Source organism: Scyliorhinus torazame, chromosome 12, assembly GCF_047496885.1.
Source record: "Scyliorhinus torazame isolate Kashiwa2021f chromosome 12, sScyTor2.1, whole genome shotgun sequence".
NCBI lineage: Eukaryota > Metazoa > Chordata > Chondrichthyes > Carcharhiniformes > Scyliorhinidae > Scyliorhinus > Scyliorhinus torazame.
The window spans coordinates 211,176,708-211,195,757 of NC_092718.1; the positions used below are offsets into that span (position 1 = coordinate 211,176,708).

Sequence of the window (19,050 nt, forward strand, 5' to 3'; positions counted from 1 at the left end):
TGGCCTACCTTGGTCTGCTTTCAAAGCCAGCGATTTGGCCCGGTTCTGTAGACTGGCTGAATGATGCACTACAATACATCTAGTTTAAATAATTTATTCTGAAACAACTGTGTGGTAAAGATAACTGGAATAAATAAATAACAAACTACTAACACTAACTATTATAGAGCTACTGCAAAATATGTCTATCCACCAACACGACTAACTCCCAACTGCCTCGAGGCACAGATCGCTTGGTGGACTTACACTGCCACTGCCACCTGATGGTCGGAGGTCGTTTATATTATATACAGAATTGCTTTATGCATATCCTCACAAGTAACGTCAAAAGTAATGTGTTGGCTGTAAGGTGCTTTTGGATCTCCGGATGATAAAAGGGCCAGTTTGTAAATTTAATTTTTATTGCTGAATCCACTTACACCTTGTTAGCAAATTTCTTAATGGACATTTCAAAAAGCCTAAATGGGTGGGTCTTCATTGCGATGGAGCCCAGCCTTGCCCTTGTGGACTCCAGAGATTTCGGAAATTAATGTCCTGGACGCTGCTGTGAGACAAACCCAGGAGAAAAATCGCAGGGGCATTAAAAAGAACATCTTATTTTTTTTCACCTTTTTTGAAATGGTTGATTAATATTACAAACTCCACATTACAGGAAGGACGTCATTGCTCTGGAGAGAGTGCAGAGGAGGTTTACAAGAATGTTGCCAGGGCTAGAAAAGTGTAGCAACGTGGAGAGATCAGATTGGTTGGGGTTATTTTCCTTGAACAAAGGAGGCTGAAGGGTAGCCTGATTGAGGTGCACAATACAATGAGGGGAAGAGATAGAGTGGACAAGATAAAATAGTTTCCATTGGTGGAGAGTTCGAGAATCGGGGACATAGATTCAGGATGAGTGGTAGAAGGTGTGGAGGGGACGTGAGGAAGAACTTTTTTCAGCAGAGGGGATGGGAGTCTGGAATTCGCTGCCGGAGTTGGTGTAGGAGGGAGAGACCCTGAGCTCTTTTAAAAAGTACCTGGATCTGCACCGTAAGTGCTGTAAGCTACTGGGCTAGGAGCCGGGTGCAGGAAGGTGGGATTAGAAAGAGCACCTGGGTGTCTTTGGGCTGGCATGGACATGATGGGTCAAATGGGCTCCTTCTGCACTGTAACTTTTCTACGGTTCTATGGCTGATGGAGGTCTTGCATTGAGGCCTCCAGGAATATGTCCGCCCAGAGTTGGCAACCCTTTGGACAGCTGGCACCCCCTGTACAAGTTTCCCTTCAGGATGTAAGCACCATGAGGGAGGTACTGATGGATTCCTGATCCCCATACCCCAGGGGGAGGCAGAGATTCCAGGAAATGAAGGGGGTATGTGGTTTAAGGTGACACTTTAAATAGAACTGTTAGATTCCAAACATTCCACCAAGTGCTGGTCATCACCATTGTGAAGGTTTCCGAAACGCTGGCGACAAGGACTTGTAACAGGCGGTGGTTTATTCATTAACTGAGCAGCTACTTCATTCATTCTGGTCTCTGCCCGCATTCCAGAGGAAACCTCCCAACACATTACCCTTTTTGTACCCGCACCATCGTGTCACCACATGAGCGCTCAGTGGCGTTAAAACTGTGCATGAGCCTCTCCCACCCTACTTCATCGAACTCCATCACCAGTCGCTCCTATCCCCTCTCTCTCATATCTAACTTTCCCTTAAATGCATCTATGGTATTCACTTCAACCCCACTTTTGTGGCAGAGTTCTGCATTTTAACTACCCCTGTAACGTTTTGCCTGAATTTGCTACTGTATTTATTAACTGTGTTATAGAACCATAGAGTCCCTACAGTGTCAGGGTGGCCAGGTGGCGCAGTGGTTAGCACTGCTGCCTCACGGTGCCGAGGACCTGGTTTCGATTCTGGCCCCGGGTCACTGTCTGTGTGGAGTTTGCACATTCTTCCCATGTCTGCGTGAGTCTCACCCCCACAACCCAAAGATGTGCAGGGTAGGTGGATTGGCCTCGCTAAATTGCCCCTTAGTTGAAAAAAAAGAATCCCCACAGTGCAGAAGGAGGCCATTCAGCCCATCGAGTCTGCACCGATCCTCTGAAAGAGCACCCTACCCAGGTTCACCCCCTGCCCTAGCCCCTTAACCCCACCTAACCTGCATATCTTTGGACTGTGGGAGGAAATCGGAGAATCCGGAGGAAACCCACGCAGACACGGGGAGAAAGTGCAAACTCCACACAGACAGTGACCCGAGGCCGGAATTGAACCCGGGTCCCTGGCGCTGTGAGGCAGCAGTGCTAACCACTGTGCCACCATGCCGCCCCCACTATGCCACCATGCTACACATTTCTAATCTCTTGTTTTAGTCCCATTTGCAAGTGGACTACATCTATCCTACCAAACACATTTTGTGATCTTAAAGACGTCTATCAAGTCACCCCTTTGAGAGAAAGGAACCCCAAGCCTGTTCAATCTTTCCTGCCGGATACAACCTCAGTTCTGGTTTCATTCTAGTAAGTCTTTTTGCCACTTTCCCCTGCGCCCCCATGTATCATTGCTATTACAGGGAGACCAGTACTGTTCCACAATATAGTTCAGCCAAGGCGCTACACCCATGTAAACTCTTGGGAAATGAAAAACAGGAGATTCAAATTAAATACAAATCTAAGCAAATGGGAATTTTTCCTGGAATGACAGATGAAAGGTGCTGTCACTGACAATCAGTGAATGTGTGCACGGTGTTTAAATTAGGCTTTACTGCTTCCACAATTGGGTCATTAGCCTGGGCCTCTGGAGTCAAGGTTAGCCTGTGAGAAGCAGGAGCAAAGAATGAGAATCATCTTCTGCATAGCTCACAGCCCCCCCCCCCCCCCCCCCCCCCCTCCCTCTCATTCAAAGATGACTGATGTTCTGTTAGCACATAGGGATTTGTATGAATATCTGCAAGGGCGAGGAGTGGGGAAGAGGGGAGATTTGCAGGGCTATGAAGATCAATGCAGGAGAGCGGTACTAAATGGATAACTCCTTACCAAACAACTGGCGTGGCACACTGGGCTGAATAACATTCTTCAGAGCCACATCACTCCATGATATGGAAAGTAATAATACAGAAACAGAAAGCACTCAAAGTGCCCCTAAAGAGGCATTTCCAAAGAATATTGGATTTTGGAGGCGGTCTTGTTGTACAATGGTATAGGGCCTCCCCTCTGGGCCGCAGGTTCTAGGTTCAAGTCCCACCCCAGAGCTTGGTGGCCTCAGAAGGTGTGTTCATAACGTGGCCAAACAGGTTGATTCTCGGCCAATACAGGTGGAAAGAGTGGGAGAGCTTCCTAGTCAGCTGCACCGCAGAAGGCAATGGTGAATCACTAATACTGTGCCGAGCATAACCGTAGGTTCATCCAATGGAGCTCCATGATTACCAGTGCTCTCTCAGGGCATGGTACCTGGAGGGGGAGAACATATGATGGGAGTGGCATGAACTGAGAATGAGTTAATGAACAGATGACAGAGATTGAAAGGGAGTGAAAGGGTCAGAAAGAAAAACAAAGCAACCACTGCAGTACTTTGCTAAGCATAATCACAAATAAATCCCACAGGCAGTCTGTCATTGCTAATGCCATCTTAGAGCATGATACCCGAAAGAGGAGCCATTTGGTATCAACAAGAGGATAATAATCTTATTTTTAAAAAGGCAGACTTGTCTTATACAGGACCGAAGAATGTTCCAATGTGTTGTACAGCCATCACCACCAAGTTCTCACAAACAGCATTGTGGTAATGATCAGATAATCTGTTTTATTTCAGTGATGTTGGCCAAGGCAGAGGGAGAAATATTGGCCAGGGCGGACCCTTGCTCTTCAGAGTTTTGCCTTGAGATCTTTTATGCCCACCTGAGAGAGCAGACGAGGCCCTCAATCTTGTCCAAAAGGTAGCATCTCTGACAGAGCGGCACTCACAGCTGCATTGCCAGCCAGGATTTCTTTACAACTTTCTGAATTAAGAGGAAAGTGCTACCAGCTGGGCCTTGGTTAACACATCGTAAGGATCGGGTAACACTGTAACCCGTGATCACAAGACTCAAGCATGTTTGTAAAAGTCTGGAGTCACATGTATGGCAGACCAGACAAGGACGGCAGATTTCCTTCCCTAAAGTCCACATCAGAGAACCAGGTGGGTTTCCATGGCAAATGATGATAATTTCAGGGTCACCGTTACCTTTGAACTGAATTTAAATAATTGATCATCGATCGATAAATGGTTGGGGAAAGAGTGTTATTCTCTGGAGTCCACTGTATTCCTTGAATATCTAATGCATTATGTCCACAAGGAAGGATTATCAATGTGACTATAACTGGACACTTTACGAGTCAGCGAATATTAAAATCCATTGCACAAAGTAATAGTAATGCACTGAATTTTCTTTGCCTCCCATATTAAATTTTTCAATTCCGTCCTGTACTTTTTATAATCTTCCTAGCTGACTGCATTTTGGTCCGGACGTTCGCCATAAGCCTCCTTTTTATGTTAACTTTTACTTCCTTTGTCATCAAGTGTACAAAGAACAAAGAAATGTACAGCACAGGAACAGGCCCTTCGGCCCTCCAAGCCCGTGCCGACCATGCTGCCCGACTAAACTACAATCTTCTACACTTCCTGGGTCCGTATCCCTCTATTCCCATCCTATTCATGTATTTGTCAAGATGCCCCTTAAATGCCACTATCGTCCCTGCGTCCACCACCTCCTCCGGCAGCGTGTTCCAGGCACCCACTACCCTCTGTGTAAGAAAAACTTACCTCGCACATCTCCTTTAAACCTTGCCCCGCTCACCATAAACCTATGCCCCCTAGTAATTGACCCCTCTACCCTGGGGAAAAGCCTCTGACTATCCACGCTGTCTATGCCCCTCATAATTTTGTAGACCTCTATCAGGTCGCCCCTCAACCTCCGTCGTTCCAGTGAGAACAAACCGAGTTTATTCAAGTGCTCCTCATAGCTAATGCCCTCCATACCAGGCAACATTCTGGTAATGTTGTACATTAACATTGGATGCTACATTTGCCTTTCAAAGGAAAATGCCTAGTTTGTACTTGAACTACCTGAATCACTGATCCATTTTTGCTTCACCTTTCCCAATCTACGATAATATATTCTTTTTAATTTATAGTTTTTTAAAAACTTTATAGTACCCAATTCATTTTATCCATATAAGGGGCAATTTAGCATGGCCAATCCACCTACCCTGCACATAAAGAACAAAGAAAGGTACAGCACAGGAACAGGCCCTTCGGCCCTCCAAGCCTGCGCCGACATCTTTGGATTGTGGGGGCGAAACCCACGCGAACACATGGAGAATGCGTAAACTCCACACGGACAGTGACCCGGGGCCGGGATTGAAGCTGGGACCTCGCCGCCATGAGGCAGCAGTGCTAGCCACTGGGCCGCCGTGCTGCCCTTGTAATTTGTAGTTTTGAGATCATTTCTTTTGATAAGGTTACAGTCTGGAGATCTTAGCTGACTTTTCATTACTCTTCCTTATTTATTAAAAGTTTGAATGGCATGTTGAAGCATCAAAAGGATTAAAGACAGATTGCATTGTAATGAAAAATCTAGAGCACTTTCGCGGCAGTTGTAAAATTTTTCAGCCAGCTAATCTGGAGCTAGAAATGTAGAAACCCTTTTCAAATCTGAAAACATCATCCAATCGATAGCTATTAAGCTCAATTTCACTTTTGGTTTATTATTTACAATTCGGCCATATGGTTCATAAGGGAGAGATCAGCCCAAACACAGGTTTACCTTTTTTTTTAAGCATATCTTCACACCCACACTTTTTTATTCTTGGGGAATAGTGGGGTAGTGGTGGAAGGATTCCTGAGCTGATTACCAGCCTGTTAAATGCTCCTTCCGTACCCAACAAGTCCTGAGGTTGAACTCAAACTGGAGCTCCTTGCTCAGCAGTTGGGACGGTACCACTGCAATGATAAGGCTGGAGACCGAATTCTGGCTTAATGCCTGGAAGGATGTTGACATTGCAATGGGTGTAGTGCCGGCCTCCACCCTCCCAACCCAAGTGTATAAAGGGTGCGGAAGCGCATAAAACATTCCCACCACATAGGATTAACAGCCACAACAGCTGGTACAAAGATTGCCATGTTACAGCCTGTCTGCAATTAGTCTGAATTCTTCCACTATGTCACACTATCCTCCAAGGTGAAGGGCGTGACGATACAACTAGAAAAATGTTCATCAGTCAAGTGTCACCACTTGAGAGCTGGTCCTGTTAAATAAATGGCAACAGCCATTTTTAGTAGCCTTTTTAAAGATTACGTTTCTATGTTGAAGACTTTTCTGTAATGTTCTTTCAAATACTTTACGAATAGAGTATATTTTTTGCTACAAAAAGGATAAAAGATTTTCTGCAGCCTTCAAAATGAATACGCTCTCCCTTCAATGACTCATTGGGCTAATGCCATGGTGTAAGTGTGGCATGGAACCATATTGTCCCAGGTTTGATCCCTAGTCTCTGCTGAGTAAGCCAGGGCAAAGATGAAAGTGTTAATAATACAATGGTGAGGTAGAGGCGAGAGAAACTTTGAGCATTTATTACATGCTTGTCAATGACTCCTGTTGAAAGGTACATATTAGGTGACAGCAGGATTGGGCTATGCTGTTCATTCCCCACCCCTACCGCCACTGGGCGGCACAGTAGCACAGTGGTTACCACTGTTGCTTCACAGCACCAGGGTCCCAGGTTCGATTCCCGGCTTAGGTCACTGTCTGTATGGAGTCTGCATGTTCTCCCCGTGTCTCCGTGGGTTTCCTCCGGGTGCTCAGGTTTCCTCCCACAAGTCCCGAAAGACGTGCTGTTAAGTAATTTGGACGTTCTGAATTTTCCCTCTGTGTACCTGAATAGGTGCCGGAACAGGTGGCGACTAGGGGATTTTCACAGTAACCTCATTACAGTGTTAATGTAAGCCTGCTTGCAACAATAAAGATTATTATTTATCTTCTCTTGGTAACAACTCACTGACATTTAGTTTAAACATTAGCATTCCAACTAACAAAGTGTTTTTTAAAAATGTAAAAGCAGAAAACACATTGAATGTCGCACAGCTTGCTCCCATTGCCAACCAAGTTGGTTATTTTGATATATAAAATCAACGTAACCATATTTTGACTAGAAGGCTCAAGTCTTTAAATAAACCACCAGCCCACTCAATTCAAGACATTTAGCCACTAGCACTTGGCAGACATACATGTGCTGATTGGAAATAGAAGCCTCAAAACACTGTTGCGTGTTCCAAGAACTTTATTGGCCAATTTGGTTGTCAAATAGCTCTACAAATTTGGTTAATCCACTGTTTATTCATGTCCTCAGATATTCTAGCAATTTCCCCTTCCCCCCACCCCACCTTCATACAAGGGTCTAAACATAATCTCTTCATTAAACCCACACTGGGACCTGTAGCTGTTACAAGGCTCTTGCTAACATATACAGGTGGACTACACTAATGCAGAGCTGCTGATAAATGATGGCCCACTCCCCCATGTAGTCTTCCAATGTTCTCGCCCAGGTGATGACCGACATTAGCACCATCAACCGCACCCTCCAACCAAATTTCAGACATTCCCTTACATCCCTCGTCACTAGTCATCCAGTTTTAATATTCTCACCCAAAGCTACGGACCTATTTATCTAGTCATCGTCCAGTACTTCACCATCAACTCCTACCCACACACCCACAATGCCCATTCTTCACAGCTAATTCAAGACAGTGAGCTTGAGCAAATTTTCAGCCACCACCACCCGAGCTTTATTCTGCCCACGGATTTTTCAGAGGTCACTGGATTCCTGGGTTGATTATTCTTTCATCCTGGCAAGCAGGTGGACACAAAAGATCCATGGCATAGAGAGCAGGGAAGCTCACCCTGGTGTCCTAGCCAATATTCAATCAACTTCACTAAAACAGATTTTCTGGTCATTATCACATTGCTGCTGGTGGAAACTTGCTGTGTGTATATCGGCTGCCACATTTCCTACAACAGTTGGCTACATTTCATTGGCTGTGAAGCACTTTTCTTTTCAGAAACCTGGCCTGACCAATTAAAGCTACATTGATCGAAGCCATATAATCGAGCAACGTCGACGGATCAAGACTAAAACTTACTGAAGTGAAGATAAGTACTGACAAAATTCATTCCTTATCCATTTCCAAAATGTGAGCCTTCTTTAGGCCCTTGTAGTAAACATTATTTTCCAAGTGAGAAGAATTTGTGCCTGGAACTCTGTACTTACCAGACGCCTTGTTCCCAGATGGGTATGTCCAGAACCAGGGGTCACATTGTGAGGATTCAGGGTAAACCATTTCAGACAGAGATGAGGAGACATTTCTTCACCCAAAGAGTGGTGAATCTGTGGAATTTTACCGCCGGAGGTAGTTGATGCTAAAACATTGAATACATTCAAGAGGTAGCTAGATATAGCACTTGGGGAGACTGGGATCAAAGGCTATGGGGAGAAAGCAGGATTAGGCGATTGAGTTGGATGATCAGCCATGATCGTGATAAATGGCAGAGCAGGCTCGAAGGGCCAAAAGGCCTCCTCCTGCTCATATCGTCTATGTATCTATGTATGTAACTTGAGGGACTTCCAGAGGGATTGAATTGTTCCCTTTGGTGGGAATACACTCTGCCAAGTAGACAACTAATATTTTGAATCCCTTTCCTCTTAAAACCAGTTAAAATTGCAAATAATATTGAAGGAGGTTCCACTGAAATCAGGATAGAACATGTTAAAAACACTTATTGGGTCAGGCAAAAGCTGGATAGAACCTTTAAACCTCCTGCCCTCTACCCACAGATAACCCCCCCCGACCTGTTTAGTTTCCCAACATTTTCGGTTTTGATTTCAAATTTGCACCAGCTGTAGGCCTGAGGGAATAAAAATGGGATCTTCGCAGCTGAGCCCGTTCCTATCACCAAACTGCACCTCCACAGCAAGACTTAAGTTCATATCACATTTTTTGCCGATAGCAATATTTCAACAATTGCAAACGAATGAATGATATCATCTACTTTGAAGTGGGTGGAGAGACAAAGTTGCCCAGAACAATTCCCAGCTCGTTTTCAAAAAACATCACGATCTACCTCAGTTTTAATATTAGTATGGGGCAGTGGGAGACTTGCTGACATGGTGTCCAGAGAGGGGAGGGGGTGAAGAGAGAGAAACACACAGAGATAGGGCAGGGGAGGGGGGGGGGGAGACAGACATTGCAGACTCAGGGAAGGGTGCGGGCAGTGAGTGGGGAACTTAGTGGCATTTGAGGGGGGGGGGGGCAATGGCGATACCCGGATGAGACCCACACAGACACAGGGAGAACGTGCAGACTCTGCACGGACAGTGACCCAAGGCCAGAATCGAACCCAGGACCCTACCACAAGTCCTGAAAGACCTGCTTGTTATGTGAATTGAACATTCTGAATTCTCTTTCAGTGTACCCGAACAGGCGCCAGAGTGTGGCGACTAGGGATTTTTCCACAGTAACTTCATTGCAGTGTAAATGTAAGCCTACGTGAGACAATAATAAAGATTATTATTACCTCAGTGTTGGATGGGGGGCAGGGACGTGTTGATCTTCAGTTGTGATCAGGGTGCCCTCTAAAGACAGCACCCTGGTCTCGGCAGAGTCAGCCTTGCTGGCTCCATCAGGCCTCACCCCGCCAGACTGACGGTGAAAACCCCACCCCCCTCATGTGGTGTTTTTTACCCATGGTCAGGATCTGAAGTGAAAATTGGTCGCTGATTTTCAGTCGGAGGCTGACACTTTGAAACAAATATGGTAAGATGCCACCCAATAGAATTCTCAGTTGGCTGGGAAATATGGTAAGATGCCACCCAATAGAATTCTCAGTTGGCTGGGAAAGGTGCACTACAACAGATCTCTTTGTTCATGGGAAGGGAAGAAAATAAACCAAGTCACGTCCCTCAGACCTGGCCACTATTCAATAATCGGTACTGAAAAAGGAATGCAGGCCTGCACATATTTCAGGACAGAACACCACCACGGCCGAGATACAAGCATAATATGAGCAACCTTTTGCTATTCTATAATTTAGGCTCACATGGATAAATGAATATTTGTATCGTTGCCGCCTGTTGGAAAGGGAGGGGGAAAAAATCTGAAAGTTAAAATCAGGCTGGACCTGAATCAATTATTCATTCCCAAATGGTTTCCTATTTTGGACATCGCAGGACAGGTAAATGTTGAACAGGGAGCAGGTGCTCTCCAAATGCAGAGAGAAGCTTGGGTGTGGGAGAAAACGGCAAGTCTTTGTTTATTTCCGCCAAATCTCTTCATATTTCAAACAGCTCAGACCCGGTTGGAGGGTGGGGTTGATGGTGCTAATGTCGGTCATCACCTGGGCGAGAACATTGGAAGACTACATGGGGGAGTGGGCCATCATTTTTCAGACCCGCTGAAAGTCAAAACACAAATAGGTAAACACGAGGAGCAGAAAATGGCAAAATGAAAGGACATCACGCACTGCACATGGTAAATCGGAATTACCAATTCATTAATATTCCAGGACAATTTTATTTCTGGCTTCTTAATGTACATTTTTATAGGCCATATTAAAAAGGCTGCTGCATAACAAGTGAATGTGTCTGCAACCTGATTTCATAAGAGTCTGCATGCCGCTATACACAAATGAGAGGTAGAAACACTGTATTAAAGACCTAATAGTACAAATATTTTATAAATAAAAACAGTCTTCGGAATTAATGGAATCGCTTACAGATAAATAAAAGTACACATTAGATCTTTTCATAAAATAAAGCGTGGGGGGGGGGGGGAAAAGAGGGTATAACAGTTTAGACGAGCCTCATGAACAAGCCAAATTCATCGCTATGAGGGAAATATTTCGAATCCACTGTCTCTGGGGCATTAAACATGATCGTTATGAAGGACTTAGCTCAATATTCAAGTATTCAAGCAGCTGAGTAACAAAACAAAAAAGGAAAATGTTGGTGTTTTCTTTTTTAAAGAAAAAATGCTCAAGGGTGGGAAAAAAGTATTTACCAACTTCAGAAGGCTGTCTCGGGAGTCCAGGGATGGGTGGGGACAGGCTGGGTGGTAAATGCCATTCCTGATCTGCTCTGCTGGACATCAGACTGCGCTGCACGAACCGACTGGGCGCGCAGTACGGCGGGGCGAAGACGTAGGAAAGGACGCAGCCGCTGGTTTCCCTTAACCCACGTGCACCAGCACAGCCGCCGGCTTTCTTTCAGACGCGTGTTTCTCTCTCCAAGTTGCCGCCCGCAATTTTTAATTTAATTTTAAAGTTACAAAAATAAGATCTCCGGCCAAATACTCTTTCAGAACTCAAAACTGCCATGGTTAGTGTCAGCTTAGTCTCAAAATCCTCCAACAGGCAGTGAGTGGGAAGCCTATCGCTGAGCAGGAATCGCTCAAACGGATCTCACACAAACACACACACATACAGTACAAAAATGGACAATTGTGCTGCTTCACTTGTTTTACATAGATTTACATACATGTGTAATATATGTGTATAATACACATACAGGGTTGGAAATGAACCTTAGATTCCATCGATTATATGCCAGTGACAAAACTGCCCTCCAGAAGCAAAACCTGGGGGCTTCAAAACAGTCCGAACCTACTTGTAACTTGGCTCCCAGAGTCCTGACAATGTTTTTTTCCACTCCTGAAAATACTAAATGTTACATCAGTCTGCACAATAGGTTCTCAAATCTATAGGAAAGATGCTTTATTTCCATAATACTGTCCGAACAAACAGCATCGTTAGCAATATTATCAGGCCAGCAGCACAGTCACACTTATTACATGCACAACACAAAGCCAGCCCAAAAATATTGTTTAAAAGTCAGCAATCACTGGCAAAAAAGAGAGAAAAAAATATTAGTTTCATTATATACAGACAGTTGCTCTATACGAACTACTCAAGTATTTAATAAGTAAAAAAAAAATGGAAAGGCTTGTAATTAATACAGGCTTTTTTTTTTTTTGCAGTCTTTTTAGTTAAAGTGTCAAGCACTCTGTGCTTCACGCTCCAAAACGCTTTAAAATGTCTTTTGTTTAACGTACTGGAGCTTAACCGACTCGGTCAATTTTCTTTTTCCTATTTCTTCAATGCAGCTTTTAAGCTGTGCTGCTTTGCAAGGAGTTCTGCATAACGTTACTGTTATCCAAGCTGTTCAAATAATTGTAATAGTGCAATCAGAAGTGGTTGTCTGTTGGAGCAGAGTCTTTGTGGTTTCAACAGCTCCCGTGTGAGGAGCTTCGAAAAAAACAGAAAAATGAGAAAATCCCGTGTCCATCCGTAGTGATGCCCGGTTTCCCTTCTGGTTCACAAGGCCACGGAGGTGGGCTGTAGACATCCCCCCCTTTGCCTCTTGTCAACTTCCTATCCACATAAAGTGCTTAACTCCTCCTTGACGATCAGTTTCCGTGGGTTGATATGTATGCGATGTAGCAGAAGATACAAGGCAATGCATTGCCTTTGACTGGCTGTACAAGGTCCTGGTAAAACTCAAAATTGCCGTGAGTAACTGTGGCTCACTTATCACACTATTAGTGTCTTTTTGTTTTGATAAAAACTTTAAAAGTTTTACTCGGAGAAAGACAATGTCAGTTTGCCACTGTACAGTACTGTATATACACAAGTTAATCAGAATGTAGGCTGAGTACCCAATGAGTTCTGTGACAAAAATAGAGGTCAGGCTTCAGTTTTACTATCGTGCTTGTGTTAACACACTCCAGTGATAAGTGGCTTTGAAAGCCAAAAGTAGTGAATCTGCCCCACACTTTACCTCTTTGAGGCAAATTGAAACGAAAGAAAATGCTACATCGTTGAGAGGATTTTCCAAAAGTATTAATCTATATTTATACATAAATGTCCTTTCTTTTGAAACACAAACTCCTCTTTGGTAACTCTTAAAAAAAAAACATTTCCTCACTTCATGTGTTGGCGCAGGTGATGAAAATAAAAATAACACCGGTCTGAACAGTTTTGCCAAAATAAAGAGAGGGGGGGGGGGGAGAAGGAAAAAGGCAACTCCAAGACTCTAGGACTTGATCCAGGAAAGGTGGTGGTCCGTGCTCTGCTGTTAGTGGTCCATTTCAGAAGGCTAGTTTTCATACAGAGTCACCGTGCCATGGCACAGTGCGGAGAGTCTGCGTTCAATGCTGCTCTTGTCTGAAAAACAAGTAAAAAGCGGACGTTTAGTTTATCAGTTGGACTCCATGAAGCTCCAAACCATGCACAATTGACCTCGATTTTTTCACATGATCAACGGCGCTGTTCACTCATTTACCGTGTGCACTCAACCCCAGTGAGTAGGTTGTTGCCTTGGACTTGGCTGGTTCCCCATCAGCCCCAGGTAGCACAATGCAGCAACCAAAGTTAAAAATCAGGTAGTTCCTTCCTACCAATAATATTTCTAGGCATACTGGTGATGGGCGGCACGGGAGCACAGTGGTTAGCACTGTTACTTCACAGCTCCAGGGTCCCAGGTTCGATTGCTGGCATGGGTCACTGTCTGTGCGGGGTCTGCACGTTCTTCTCGTGTCTGCGTGGGTTTCCTCCGGGTGCTCCGGTTTCCTCCCACAAAAGCCCCGAAAGACGAGATTGTTCGGTGAATTGGACATTCTGAATTCTCCCTCTGTGCACCCGAACAGGCGCCGGAATGTGGTGACTAGGGGCTTTTCACAGTAAATTCATTGCAGAGTTAATGATAGCCTACTTGTGACAATAATAAAGAGTATTATTAGGAGGTGGCATCACATGTGGTTGAGGTGGGAAGTTCAGCCTTATTCTTGAAACATTTCAACAGATATCTTTCAATAAAAATTATAATTTCACTCTCCATCTGATGTGGGAGTCCTCGGAACACAAACACTCCCTCCAGATCTTCATTGTCCCCATTAACCAACAAATCAACCTTAATGCTGAGCCAAATGTGCCTCAAATGACAAACTGCACTAAAAATTGAGTTTCCAGTTTTGTCATCAAATTGTGGAAATTCAAATATTCACCTCCAATGCATCCACTATTCTTTAACAAGGTAACTGCTTACATCCCACTTAAACTTCATTAAAAATAATTATAATAGTCTCTGCACTACAAATGTAAACTTCCCAAGTTCCATACTGTTCCGTTTGCTTCCATTTCTCCTTTGCAAAACTTATGGGGGAGATGACAGAAAGCCTGTTGAAAAATGTAGGTACTAACGATGCTTCTAACAGTGGGATGAGTTGGAGAAAGAGGCCAGAGGATGAAGTTGTTCCAGGGAGCTGGGTTGAAAACATTGGTGAGCAGCTGTGGGTCTGGAGGCCCAGGAAGCCAGTGCTGGAGGAGTGAAGGTCATTGGAATGTAGGGTTGAGTTGTGAGAGGTACAATGCTATGAAGGTAATGGGGGGGGGGGGATTTGCACATAAGGATCCTCACGTTGAATTTGCCACAACAAAGAACTACTTCACCATTGCGCCATTCCACAAAACGGAGGGTGCTGAGGCCAATCAGTCCTAACATCGGAGTTGTCTCCCTGGCTAATGGCTGTATAACTTGGGGATCAAACCTGCGATCTTCTTAACTTGTATGGTTCAGCTTTCATTGTTTGGCTAACTGTAGAGGCCCTCGATTAGCTTTCCACAAAACTTTCATTTTAAGAAAATACTCTCAGTATAAATATGGCACACAGATGGCCCCAGGCAACATTTCGGGTGTGCCAAACATTTGCATTTTTCAGAACTGGGTTGCTTGTTCTTCATCCCACTGGCTATGTTCTTTTTACCCTTACATTTGTGGATGTTGTCAATATCAGCAGGGTCTTGCAGAGTCTTCGTCAAGCCTTCCAGCAACAATGCTGCTTTGTGGTACCGGTATGCGATGTCTTCTGTTTGCTGGAACATTTCATCGAGTGCAGCTGACTGTACCTAGAGATTCAACAAAGACATGAACACAAACAATTGGCAACTCAATGCTCAACATCCAGGGTACTACACCCATACAACCTAGAAATGGTTCAAAGGAATGCTATCCTTAATTAAATTAAATGTTGCTGCTAACTTTACTTTCTGGGCTTTAGGAAATATTGTACATGAAACTGGGAAGTATCCACAAGGTAATCAAACATTTTTAATTGCTGATCTGATAAATGATTTATCCTCCTTTTATATCACTCTTTGTCCAAGATGATGAACAAATAGTCTGATCTCAGGCCTCAAACAATGGGCCACTGAAACATGAATAGCAGTGAGTGTACTTTCTTCCCCACCTTACATGGAGGGACTTGCCCCCCCCAGAATTTTGCCCCCCCAAAGAAGTTTTGTCCTTCTTCCTCTACTGTCCAAGATCATTAGCACATAGTGTGGCGTGCTCCTGGCTCAGGGTAGTCTTACAGTCTGGGGCCACACCACCAGGCCCCTCCATGCACTGGCAGAACAACTATGCATCCAGCACCTCAAAATCTGACCAAGAACAGCATGCCACTGAATGTACTGTCCAATGAAAGCCAACACCGGTATGACAGCAATGTGAATGCCTGGCTGACCACCAACACCACCCCATCCGAATACAAGAAAATCCTCTAATCTTCAAACAGTTAAATCTGAAACTCCATGAGTACTGAAATTTAAAGATGTCCTTTAAATATTTTCTTTTCGCTCCCACTGGGTGGAATGGCCAGCTTATTAGACTGTGCCACAATAGTGAACGCTGTGTGGGAAATTCTAAATACAAAGCATGCATCACTGGCTAATTACCACCATGGAAGTTATCCAATGATACAAAGTCTATATTGCAAACCCTATGCTTGCATGCATTTCCTGTTGTCAACTTCTCCCATGCTGAATTCCTCTGGCGACATTTATAATGCAAACTAATTTTGTAAACTGGTCATGCTGTAATTAAATCCATCTGTCAGTTTTCTCTCGCTCTGCATTGGAAAACAACTCTTATGCTTCCCACTGATGTAAGCGTTCTCATTTAGTATAGTTTCATTTAATTCAGCGAAAAAAACATACAAAAAATAAAGGCAGACCGAAACTTAAAAATAGAGCCTCAACTCCTTGCCTTCAACACTTCTTCACCTAAAGACTGCATTTGTTCTCGACTCCGTAGGTGATGCCACGAAGTACCAGCTGACCATTAAAATAAACATATCGCGTTTTCCTTAGCTATTCACCTGAACTGTACCACACCATTGATAAGTCACAACAAGAATCAAAGTAGGTTTTCCTCCCTCAAAATACCTCTCAAAAACCTAGAGACATGTGGTAGTAGTTACCATTTCCACGGCATAGCTGTAGATCAGCTTTTCTGCAGTAACACTGTTGATTTCATCCACAAATCTCTGTTTATCGGAGAAGAAGCGATTCAGTTTCTCAGTGAGTTTCTTGCAGAAGGAGATGCAACACTTGTAGCGATCATTCAAGTTTTTAACAACTGTAAGAGAGAAGCGAGGAGGATTATCAGGTCATGCCCAGTACCTATGTGTCCGATTCTGAACTTCAAACTCATTTTATATTTTATAATGGGACACAAAAGGCTGGAAAGGATGGCTGCCCCAGGGTCAACCGAGTTCCTTTGTGGATTGGAATCATCCTCCATCTCAAGGGGGAACAAAGAGCATCCCAGATTGATGTTAAACAAGACCCTTCCCTGAAACCAATCGAAAAGGTATCAGATTGAAAGCATCATTCAAAAACAAAGACAGTCAAATCCGTAGACGTGCTACCCCCACAATACACATGTAATCAACATGAACACCACCCTCTTATTAACTGGAGAAACGTCACATGATGAGACAGTTGTGCTTTTATCTGCATTTAAAACTTAGATTAAATTTTTTTGTGTGCAGTTCCACCAAAAATACATCAGAAGCACCAGCTTACGGGCGGCACGGTGGCGCAGTGGTTAGCACTGCTGCCTCACGGCGCTGAGGACCCGGGTCCGATCCAGGCCCCCTGATCACTGTCCGTGTGGAGTTTGCACATTCTCCCCGTGTCTGTGTGGGACTCAACCCCACAACCCAAAGATGTGCAGGGTAGGTGGATTGGCCACGCTAAATCGCCCCTTAATTGGAAAAAGATAATTGGCCATATTTTAATTTATATTTAAAAAGCACCGGCTTCGGCCAGTCTGGGAACGTGGCTCAAACTGAGCTAAGAGACATCAGGCAGCCAAAATACGTAACCTGCCCCAGTTTAAAGTTCACCTGGGAACCAATCTCCTAGAAATGTCACTGCAAGAAACCCCACAGCCTGGTGAGAACGAATGCTTCGCTTTACATGACCCTGGCTCCCAACGTTAAAGCATCAAAAACCATCCAAGAAACCACAAGTCTCCACTTGGGAGAGCGGAAATCGCAAATCAGAGACTGAGACAATTCCTTCTCGGTGGTAGAGGGAGGTGCTGTTAAGGAGGTTTGGTGAGTTCCTGTAGTGCATCCTGTTGATGGCACACAGCTTCCACTGTGTGCCAGTTGTGAAGGAAGTGAATGTTTAAGGCAATGGATGGGGTGCCGATCCAGCGGGCTGCTTTGTCCTGGATGGTGTCACATTTCTTGTGTTGTTGGAACTGCACTCACCCAGGCAAGTGGAGAGTATTCCATCAGACTCCGGACTTGTGCCTTATAACTGTAGCCAACAGAGACACTTCCTCAATTGTGATATTTTAGGCTGACTGTATTAACGAGTGTACAAAGATCTGCACCATTAATAGGTGATGAACTGTTGTAGCTATAAGGTTTCAGTTGATCGCGCACACGAGAATTGACCTTGTGTAAAAATGACAATATGTTTTGCTGCATCTCTCTTTTTGCAGAAAGGAGGAGTGCATTGGGAATTAACATTTTTTCTGCATCAATTACAATTGCAAACACTGCAAGGTCAGATGAAACACAGGGGACTGAATACAAAGCTTGTACAATGCTACAAACTCGGAGTGCCACAAATAGCATGCAAATAAACAGGCTATTAAACGTGGATGATATGACAACTGGTCTGAAGGATAAGTATCAAATTGTACAGCAGCAAGATAGAATGTAAATTAGAAGGGCACTGCCTTCCCAAATACATTAGATGAGTGAGCTGGAACTTGCTACCATTCCCACTCTTCAATTTAATTTTGCGCTGACTTAAGCTTGCAGGTTAATCCACTAAATATTTTTCTCCCCTTTCAACTTTAAAATAAACACGTCACTGGTCTAATGCCTTTGGAGTCTTTGCATTTGCATGGAAAGAGGCATTGGTACCTTGCTTAACTGCTGTGGATGGGTTCAGCTTGCCCGACTTAACCTGGTCTTTTGCAAGATGCAAAGAGGATGCTAAGAGCTGCGCTCCTTTCATGTACAACACAAGCTGCTCCACTTGTCTGTAAAATAAACATCGGGTTAAGCATTCCATCAGATGTCAGTCAGCCAACAAATACCTGAAACATCCTATGTCCCACTGTTAGCTAGGAAGGACCTAAAGAGAGAGCTAAGAGGAGCCAGGAAGGGACATGAGAAGTCTTTGGCAGGTAGGATCAAGGATAACCCTAAAGCTTTCTATAGATATGTCAGGAATAAAAGAATGACTAGGGTAAGAGTAGGGCCAGTCAAGGACAGTAGTGGGAAGTTGTGCGTGGAGTCCGAGGAGATAGAAGAGGTGCTAAATGAATAGTTTTTGTCAGTATTCACACAGGAAAAAGACAATGTTGTCGAGGAGAATACTGAGATACAGGCTATTAGACTAGAAGGGCTTGAGGTACATAAGGAGGAGGTGTTAGCAATTCTGGAAAGTGTGAAAATAGGTAATTCCCCTGGGCCAGATGGGATTTATCCTAGGATTCTCTGGGAAGCTAGGGAGGAGATTGCTGAGCCTTTGGCTTTGATCTTTAAGTCATCTTTGTCTACAGGAATAGTGCCAGAAGACTGGAGGATAGCAAATGTTGTCCCCTTGTTCAAGAAGGGAAGCAGAGACAACCCCGGTAACTTTAGACCAGTGAGCCTTACTTCTGTTGTGGGCAAAATCTTGGA

The 19,050-nt window shown here is 44.2% G+C and overlaps 1 protein-coding gene across 4 annotated transcripts in view; it reads right to left on the reverse strand.

The window, feature by feature from the left end:
* Nucleotides 1-10,558: 10,558 nt before the first annotated feature.
* ulk2 (unc-51 like autophagy activating kinase 2) overlaps nucleotides 10,559-19,050 on the reverse strand; it is a 130,129-nt gene continuing 121,637 nt past the window's right edge. For all 4 annotated transcript variants that reach the window (XM_072469864.1, XM_072469865.1, XM_072469867.1 and 1 more), the window contains 4 exons: nucleotides 18,286-18,404; nucleotides 16,318-16,475; nucleotides 14,830-14,965; nucleotides 10,559-13,225 (listed from right to left, as the gene is read on the reverse strand). In XM_072469864.1, the coding sequence (XP_072325965.1) occupies nucleotides 13,158-13,225; nucleotides 14,830-14,965; nucleotides 16,318-16,475; nucleotides 18,286-18,404 (481 nt within the window). In that variant the 3' untranslated portion in view covers nucleotides 10,559-13,157. The remainder of the gene's footprint in view (nucleotides 13,226-14,829; nucleotides 14,966-16,317; nucleotides 16,476-18,285; nucleotides 18,405-19,050) is intronic.